General features: G+C 39.5%; 1 protein-coding gene across 2 annotated transcripts in view; it reads left to right on the top strand.

Moving 5' to 3' along the window:
- The first annotated feature begins 7,047 nt into the window (after positions 1–7,047).
- The window catches only part of LOC120529484 (CD83 antigen-like), a 33,562-nt gene continuing 30,403 nt past the window's right edge, over positions 7,048–10,206 (top strand). Inside the window, exons 1-2 of one of the 2 annotated variants that reach the window (XR_005633755.1) lie at positions 7,048–7,164; positions 7,628–7,761. Coding sequence is in view for 1 of the 2 variants with exons in the window: in XM_039753324.1 (XP_039609258.1) it covers positions 7,146–7,164; positions 7,628–7,761 (153 nt within the window). In the remaining variant the exon portion in view is untranslated. The remainder of the gene's footprint in view (positions 7,165–7,627; positions 7,762–10,206) is intronic. The other variant, XM_039753324.1, reaches the window with a different exon arrangement.

Below are 10,206 nucleotides of genomic sequence, written 5' to 3'. Positions count from 1 at the left end.
AGAAATATTATTAATTAATAATAACGTAAATAATTAATAAGACTGTAATTTGTGTTTGGTTTTAGAGAGAAGCATGAGAGATCCCCGCATTGAACGGGCAACCGGTGTATGCAAAATAATTGTTGCATGTTTTTCCTTCAGCTGGAAAAAAAGAAGGGGTTTGACCGCAGCACAGAAAGAACTCAATCTGCCTTCCCATCAGCTCATAGCAGTATCCCCTACAAGATGGGGGTCAAGGGCAGCAATGATACAGAGAGTGTTGGAACAAGAGAGGGCCATCACCCAAGTTCTCTCATCTGACAAGAAAACCAGACATCTGGCACTTACATGACAAGACATAGATGTACTAGAGTCAACTGATAAAGCTATTTGAGCCCTCCTGGAATTTACAGATGCACTCTCAGCTCAGTCCTATGTTACAGACTCCTATGTTAAGCCAGTGCTACACCTTTTTCAAACCAGCATCTTGGCTCACCAACCAGAAGACACAGAGCTCACTATGTCAATTAAGACCAACATTCTTGATTATCTGAGAGAAAAATTTGATGACTCTGCCACCCAGCAACTACTAGACATTGCTTCTTTTTTGGATCCACATTTCAAAAGATCATACATTCCTGAGGAAAAGTATGAAGAGGTCAAACACAGCGTTGTGTCTGAAGTGGAGACCCTTCAACATGATGAGACCAGTGCCCAGCCTGACTTAGCTGGGGAACTTTCAGAAGCAGCTGAAGCATCACCAGCCAAAAAGGAGAAGCGAAGCCTTGATAGCTTCTTTAAGAGGTCAACATCTTTATTGACATTGTCTGACAGAGATAAAATTTAAGCTAAACTTTCAACCTACCTACAAGCAGCTAAAATTGACACTGAGACAAACCAACTTGCATGGTGAAAAGAGCATGAACCAATCTTTCCAACTCTCAGTCGCCTTGCAAAAATCATCTGCATACAGGCCACTAGTTCGCCCTCAGAAAGGGCATTTAGCACAGGGGGCAACATAGTGAATTGCCACAGGGCATCTTAAAGCCAGAGGCAGTTGACAGACTTGTCTTTCTTGCACAAATTTTGTGAAATTGTGTTACCTGAATGCATGTTCTTGCCACGCTTTATTTGTTTACAAAACATAGCTTAAAAAGAGCATATTGAAACATTATTATTTTAAGTTTTTTTTAGGCAAACCAAGTAAAGTAGCTAAAGCATCTACTCCTACGTCACCTAATATTCAGACAACTGGCTTTCTTGCGTAAATGTTTAGATGTGTTTCTTGCATTAATGAGTATATTTTGGTTTATGCCTATGATGTAAAGTTGTAAGTTTGCAATTACATGTAAATATCTAAAGAGCAATATAAATGTGTGGCTTCTTTTTTAAGTAATAATAGGAAAAAAATATCGTTGCATATCATATATTGACTTTTGGTCCAAAAATATCGCAATTTGAATTTTGAGCCATATCGCCCAGCCCTACTTGAAAGTCACATTTTTTTCGAAGGCAAAAGATTTATACACATATTTATTCATTTAGTATTTTTCTTATGCTGTGACAAAACATTTCCAAAGTCAAAATACACCATTTTCTGTAGACGTTTAACGGAAGAAGTAAAACCCCAAAGTTAATGTTTGCATACGTATTTAAACATCTGTGCTTTGGAAGCTCCATTTTTACACCAATGACAAATTAACTATAAAGGTGACAGTCATTTAACAGTCATAATTAAACATGATGAGGTGCTACTTGTAAGTCCTTTCTATCTCTCTGGATACAAACAGCCCCCTTTGTAAGGGCTGTAGTCTTTGGTGGACAGTCACTGCAAAAATGAAGACAAAGGAGCATTCTACTGATGTGGGAAAGTTATTGAAATGCACAAGGCAGGAAATGGTTATAAAAATATCAAAAGAGTTTGATTGTCCCATTGCGCACTGTTGGATCCATCATCAGAAAGTGGAATGTTCATCAAAGCAAACAGACTCTGATTAGAACAGGCTGTCCCTCAAAACTCAACATCAGAGTGTGTTCAGCAATACAGGGGCGCCGCAGGGGACTGTACTTTCTCCGGTCCTGTTCAATCTATATACATCAGACTTCCAATATGACTCGGAGTCCTGTCACGTGCAAAAGTTCACTGATGACACTGCTATTGTGGGCTGCATCAGGAGTGGGTAGGAGGAGGAGTACAGGAAGCTAATCAAAGACTTTGTTAAATGGTGCGACTCAAACCACTTACACCTTAACACCAGCAAGACCAAGCAGCTGGATTTTAGGAGGCCCAGGCCCCTAATGGACCCCGTGATCATCAGAGGTGACTGTGTGCAGAGGGTACAGACCTATAAATATCTGGAAGTGCAGCTGGATGACAAATTGGACTGGACTGCCAATACTGATGCTCTATGTAAGAAAGGTCAGAGCCGACTATACTTTCTGAGAAGGTTGACATCCTTCAACATCTGCAATAAGATGCTGCAGATGTTCTACCAGACGATTGTGCCGAGTGCCCTCTTCTATGCGGTGGTGTGCTGGGGAGGCAGCATGGACAAACTTGTTAAGAAGGCAGGCTCTATTGTAAGAGTAAAGTTGGACAGTTTAACATCTGTGGCAGAGCGATGGGCACTAAGCAAACTCCTGTCAATCATGAATAATCCACTGCATCCACTGAACAGTGTCATTTCCAGGCAGAGGAGTAGCTTCAGTGACACACTTTTGTCACTGTCCTGCTCCACTGACAGACTGAGGAGATCGTTCCTCCCCAACACTATGCAACTCTTCAATTCCACCCGGGGGAGTAAATGCTAACATTACTCAAAGTTATTGTCTGCTTTTTTATTTTTTTTTTTTCATTTTTCATACTATTTAATTTAATATTGTTTTTTTGTATCAGTATACTGCTGCTGGATTATGTGAATTTCCCCTTGGGATTAATAAAGTATCTATCTATCTATCCATCTGATTAGAGAGGCAACTAGAAATCCAAATGTTGCTCTCAGACATCTGCAGTGCTCTTTGGCTGCAATGGAGTAAAGGTGCAGGGGTCCACATTTCAAGACCTCTCCATAAAACAGGTTTCTATGGGAGAATAGCATGAAAGAAGCCATTCCTTAAGAAGGTCCACATAAAAGAATGCGTGGCGTTTGCCATGAAGCATGAGAAAGACCCACTTAAAATGTGGGAGAAGGTTTTATGGTCAGATGAGACCAAAATAGACGTTTTTGGTCAGACTTAAGAGGTATGTGTGGTGTAACACTAACATTGCCCAGGCCTCACAAAACAACATTCCTACAGTGGAATATGGTGGTGGCAGTGTCATACAATGGGGATGTTTTTCATGTGCTGGGACTGAGAATCTTGTCAGAGTTGAAGGGACAATGGATGGACACAAATACTGCACAATTTTGCAGGAGAACTTGTTCCAATCTGCTATGAAAGTTCGGGAGAAGATTCATCTTTCAACATGATAATGACCCTAAGCATTGGGCCAAAGTGACACTGGGATGGCTCAAAAACAGAAAGGTGAATGTTTTGGAGAGGCCAAGTCAAAGCCCTGATCTTAACCCTGTTGAGAATCTGTGGCATTACTTGAAAACTGCTGCTCAGAGGCTCACCATCTCACCAACATAGAGGGTCTCTAGAAATCCTGCCAAGAAGAATTGGGCAGAATCACTCCAGAGCAATGTGCAGAACTGGGGCATACTTACATACCCCAAAAGAACGAAGGCTGCTATGGCAGCAAAAGGGTTCTTGACGATGTATGAATGTGTCGGGCTTGAATACTTCATGCAAACACCAACTCTGGAGTTTTCTTCTTCAGTTAAATATCTACAGAAAAAGGTTTATTAAGACTTTGGAAATGTATTGTTACAGCACAAGAGTTAACATTAAAAAGACTGAATGAATAATCATGTGGACAAATCTTTTGTCATACAGAAAATTAGGATGACTTTTAAAGTGATTGAATATTTTATATGTCGCTGTATGTTTGTGTAAGGGCTTGGTGGTTATTATTTTTAACAGTATTTTCCCTTAATTCTGAAATGATCACAGGGCTGAAGTTAGGTCCGCATTTTGCTGTGTTTTTATTCAATTCTAGCTACATCCAGTATATGCTTTCAGTCAGCTACTTGTTCACACAGCTTTTGCACACCAGCTTCTTATTCTATTTTAACAGCATGACAAAATATTCTACAGCATGTAAATTAATTAGCATCATTACAAACTGATCCATTATTTGAAAAAATAAACATTCCAAATTTTGGTTCTGCACAGGTCAAAAACGTTAAACACAACTTTAATTTAACAAAGGAATCTGTCTTGTCACAAAACTGTGAAAATTAAGGTATTCTGACGTGATTTAACACTTTACAGTGCCCTTTAAATATCACTGTAAATTCCATTTATCAGATATTGGAGTGGAAATTCGCTGGTACTCGCACCGGGCAGGGCAAAACTCGACTGCATCTTTAAAAACGCATCTGCCTTGTCACAAAACTGTAAAAAAGGTAAGGTGCCAAATATGATGTAACTCACCTATGCAGGTCCTAAATGTGGAATATTTAGCTTTTCAAAGAATTGACTCGATTATATTATGTTATATAATATACTTTGTAGATGTGCAAGCATTGGGGCATTGTGGTTTGGGCTTTGTCCTCTAAACCCTGTATTTGTCGGTTCAAGTCCTGATAATGACACTGTGTGACCATGAGCAAGTCACTTCACCTGTCTGTGCTGCACGGTGCGGGATCGCTGGGCATAAGAAATGTAACCAGCAGTAACTATATGTTATGCTGGATAAAGGCGTCAGTCGTAAATGTAGAATATTTTGACTTTAGAATAAGTAACTAGTTTGCAAAAGCTGTGTGAAAAAAGTACAGTCGCTTGTTACAAGCGAGCGTGTAGCTGGAAGCGAATAAAAAGACGACTAAATACGTACTTACCTTCAGCCTTGTGTTCACTGCAGACTCAATGGCAGACTCTGTTCAATAGTAATTACCACCAAGTCATTTCGCAAACCTATAGTGCGGAAAAAATACTGCGCAGTTTAAACCCAAATCCATCTCCTGTCAGCTTCTCTTCACGCTCCATGACTCTACCGGCCCCCGAGTTCCTGTTTCTTGTCCCTCCCATTTCCGCTGAAGATCACGTGAACAACCAATATAGTTCACACGCAGAACCGATATACCATAGTTCATACACAAAGTTGTGATAGAGTGTGGACGCATAACCAGTATGTTTCAAATGAGAAACCGACATACACACATACAACTAATAGAGTTCAAGCGCAAAACCGACACGTTACCACACAATGAAGCAGTGTAAGATGTGCATGAAACCAATATACTGTAGAGCATACACAAATCCATCGTTAGACCGGCACAGAACCCTAACCAATATAGTTCATACGCAAACCGATAACATGCCAGCGTAAACCAATGGAGTTCACTTACAAACCAATAACAAACGTACTGGAATCAGTGATATACACACACGAATCAATACCAACGAATATTGTTCACACGCAAACCGATAGTAATTATTCATAAACCAATAATGTTCACACGTAAACCAATAGTTTTTGTACAAAAATATATGATTTTTGGCCTGTTTGGCCTCAGATGCTATGAACAGGGATGTGAGACTACCGCTCTTATCTTATACACTAAGGTACTGAATTAAATTAGGAGTGTAGAAGTGTAGAACCGGTTATCAGGCAATAATGTAAATTACATGCTAGAGGAACTTATAACTTCTCTTTATTACTCAAGCCTACTGTAGACACAATCTTTAATCTTCTCTTATCTGTGCTCGTCCAAGAACACCTTCCCTAAACTCCAATATGATTGTCTTTTCCCTTTGGGTCATTTATACCCCAAACACTGATGAAAAAAAAATCAATTCTTAAAATGGCCTTACTGCAAAAACTGCCGTGACGCGACAAAGTCTTATGTGTGGTAGTGTCTCGCCGGTGCCTTTACAGCCACACTATGTCATTAATCTATAAAAACCCTTTGGTATCACAACTGATTAGCTTTTCCTCGTGAATATATCAATAACAGCCTACAAATCAATTTTGTCAGTCCGTTTATTTTAAATTTAAAATTAAAGTGAATGTTTATTCTTCTTATATTATGAGAAACAAGAATGGTTTAAAGCACTATAAACTGATTTGTTATTTTTTATTGATACATTAATTATACTAATGGCATATGAGTAACAGACGCGTACACTCGCAATAGATCAGATTTGAATTCTGGACGTCACATGCTAATCGCCCTGTTCCACATAGTGATCGTTTGTACATGGGATGATGCGTGCTAAATATATATAATATATAAAGACTCATATGGATGATACCTCGTTAATCTCATTTCTGCGCCTTAAAACAACTAAGCATTGCTCGTGCAAATGGTACCTGCGAATGAGCCACAGAAATAAATGAACGAGCCGTTTGTCAAGGCGAAAAACATTTTTTTATTTTAAGGATTGACTGACATTTTTGCCCGGTACTGTGCTACTGAATTAGATAAAACACATATTCTGCATCAGCCTGTAGTATTATTCGGAATTTCATCACACAAATGAACAGTTTATCTTCCACTGCAAGGGAGCATATAAAAACTTCAAGTTTGCCAATGTCTTGAAGTAATCCCAGCTCCAAGCGGTCCATAACGATAGTGGGCTACTTAAAAGAGCCATGTGAAGAAGGTAGAAGTAATTGACACTTGGCGCAGGTGACCACTGCAAATTACATATTTAGGACTAATTATAACATGATTATCATATGATCAAAAGGAACACATAGAGTGTTCTTGAACTTTTAGTGTTTAAGTGCACCTGTCCGATAGTAGTTATATAATCAACGAGGGCGAGTATGATTTCTGTAAACGTCAGTATTTTAGAAGCTTCGGATCTTGTTCGGGCACAATCGGGTAGAAGCTTCGTAAGTATGCACGCAAACCGATACCAATTATTCATAAACCAATAGTGTTCACACGTAAACCAATAGATTACGTACACAAATATACGATTTATGGCCTGATTGGCCCCTTATAGCTATCATCCGCCCTTCACTAGTTTCAGTTGCGATTTCACATAGTTTCGTTTCTTCAAGTTTAAGGAAGTCTGAATGCTTACTCGTCGTCTGACAAAACAAAAAGATGCAGACTTTTACATGTTGTGAGTATTTTGATTAAATGGATATACAGTATATCCCCTCGTGGAAATTCTGAAGTGCTTGTTAAAAAACTAACCATTACTAGGTCAGTTTTAAATGCCTGCGGAAAATATTTAATTGCTTTATCACCTAGTATGAAGCTAAGGCGTTTAGGTTATACATTTACAAAGGGAATATGCAAAAAGTTTAATCCGAAACACGCAAATAATATATTATCCTTGTGTGACCAAACTGTATCTTTTTATACAACCTTCACCTATTAAACATTTTAGTGCAGATTGTGATTGTAATGGCTATGAAGCGGTGAAATAATTTTGATGGATGGATTAATTAACAAGTATCTTCTTACGTATATTTCGCTTAAGCTAAATTAATTGCAACGCAGACTTAGATATAATGGCAATGAATCGCACAAAATAAATATCACGATCAATCTATTGATTATTATTATTCTTCTTTCTGTAGTTGTCTTTTTATATTTGATAACCAACGCTGAAGCTCAGCAGCAAATATCTGTGAAATGTGGCGCTGATATAAGGCTCCAGTGTTCAGCAGAAATTGAAAAAGATGTAATATACAGATCCATACGCTGGTATAAGGTAAGAAAAAGGTTAAATTTAATCTTTATTTTATAAGTCACCATTATGCTGAATAATTAACACACTGCGAGACAAAAAACCCAAAGCAATAATCTGACCAGTACTGCACCACTTGAGTATGTACATTGAGTAACTGATGAACTGCATTACATTTTCATGTGAGACAGGGACGGATGGAGATTAAATTGTCCAGCCTTGCCCACCATAATCGGTTAGATACCAGTCACACTTACATCCCTTCACTCCGTTTACACACACCATTTCCATATGATTTGCAAGTGAATTAGTACAGTATAGTAACTAACGTAAAAGCTGTGGCTGCACAACTGGTGTGCAGTCTGTTTAGTGTGATACTTCTGCAAATGCTATATGTCATGCCTCTTGCCATGCTGAACTGCTGTGTACATGATGCTCTTGGCTTAACCTTGACACAACATTAGTGGGGATCTTTAAATGAGGCTGTGTTCTGGGATTGGTTTTGTTCAGTCCCTGATCTTCCAGTCACAGATATATACAATCAATAGCAGTTAGCCATGATCATTATTCCCACCCTATATATCTTAGCCCCTAACTAGTTTCATACAATAGCCGTTTGGCAGTGTACTGTAGTAGTTAAGGCTTTGGACTTCAAACTCTGAAGTTGTGGGTTCAAATGCTGCTATTAACACTGTGTGACCATAAGAAAGTCACTTGTCCTGCCTGTGCTCCAATCAGAAAACTGAAATAAATGTAACCAATTGTATCATAATTGTTGTAAATCATCTTTGATAAAGGTGTCAGCCAAATCTGTAAACTTAAATTTTTTTGTGCAGAACTACAAGGGAGATATCTTCATAAGTGGATCACCCCTTTTCAGTTTTTATAAAAATGGACTATTCGCACAAAACCCAAAAGAGGACCATTGTTTTATTTTAAATACATGTATTATTATATTACAATGTGCAGCACTCAAAGAGAGGGCTGAGACCCTCCTGATCCCTGCAAATCTTAGAAACGTCTCTGGCATGAAGATCTAACCCATGTAGAATGGTAGTTTTATAGTCCTCTAACAAAACCTTTGCTCATTGCTTGTGTTATCCCAGCAACATTCAGAGTCAGAGAGCTGCTGTTCTTCCATCCAACCAGTGTTTAGAAACTGTGATAAAGAATAGAGAGAGCACACACATTGAGCTGGCGTCCGCTTCACACAGGAGACTTTATTCTTCCTGTTTGCTGTACTCTGCTCTATGCTGCTCACACAAGGAGCACCAATCTAACGACTTGGAGGTGGAATAGCACTTAACTCATTTAAACCATGGTGAAATCATGAAATCCTTAAAATAAATAAACAGGTTGAATAGGGGTGCTTCTTTTCTCTCTGTCTCGTTTTCTTATTTCTAAGTTTGTTTGTTTTTTATTCAGCTTTCTACACTCTCCCCCACTAAAATGAATGTCTCCTGACATTGCCATTTTTCTGTGTAACTTCTTATTGTATGGGAGCGTACTAGTTATGGCAGAATGGTTGGAAATAGATGGGGTAGGCAAAGGGCACAAAGTTTTGAGTTGTTGATAGAGGTTGGGTAAGTAAGAGGGGGTTTACATCTGCACTCCAGTGGCTATATGATAGTTGCCCAAGAGCATCATATGTGAGTCTCAGTACTGGCCTCCCTCTCTGTTGTGATCTCCTCACTTTAACCAGTTCTCCTTCATTTTCACCATCCATTTCTCCCACTGAATCAGGCTCTTCCTCTACTAACTCTAGCCCATCCTCAGGCTTCTCAGCACCCACCTTGCTCTCAACTTCTTGTATGTCGGGGGGACAGAACTCTCTGGCTGTTGCGCGCAGATTCGGCTGGTTGTGAGAACTCTGCTGTGGCATAGCTGGTTCCTGTTCCTGAGGGTTTACCAACCAATAGCATGGAATTCTGCCACTGAGGTCATCACTGAAACTATATCCCCCTCCTCATCAGAGCTCTCTGTATCAAGTCTACCAATATTTTTTTTAGTTGTTGATGTCTGTTCTGTTTTGTCTCACCTTCCACTGGTAATTCTTCCTCAATAGGTAGGTCATTTACTGGCAATAGCAGGTTTCGGTGCAACACTCGCATAGTCTTACCACCTCTCTCTGGCCATACCTTGTATACGGGTCCTTCTCCCAACCTTTCCACCATGCAATGGATTACTTTCTCCCAGTAGGCATGTAGCTTTCCTGGGCCTCCTCTCTCTGAAAGATTTTTAATCAGTACTCAGTCACCTGGTTGGAGTGCGACACCTCTTACATATCTATCATGCCGCTGCTTGCCTTTAGCAGAAGACTTCTGGCTGTTGTTAGCAGCAATTTGATAAGCAACTCGCATCCTATCCGCCAATTTCTGTGCAAATGTCTGATGATTGTCTGCCTCAGTCTCCCTTCTAGCGTTGAAGAGCAAGTCGATCGGCAGTCTTGGAGCTCTGCCATACAAGAGG

This window comes from Polypterus senegalus, chromosome 5, assembly GCF_016835505.1.
Source record: "Polypterus senegalus isolate Bchr_013 chromosome 5, ASM1683550v1, whole genome shotgun sequence".
Lineage (NCBI taxonomy): Eukaryota > Metazoa > Chordata > Cladistia > Polypteriformes > Polypteridae > Polypterus > Polypterus senegalus.
This window is presented reverse-complemented; position numbering and strand designations above follow the sequence as displayed.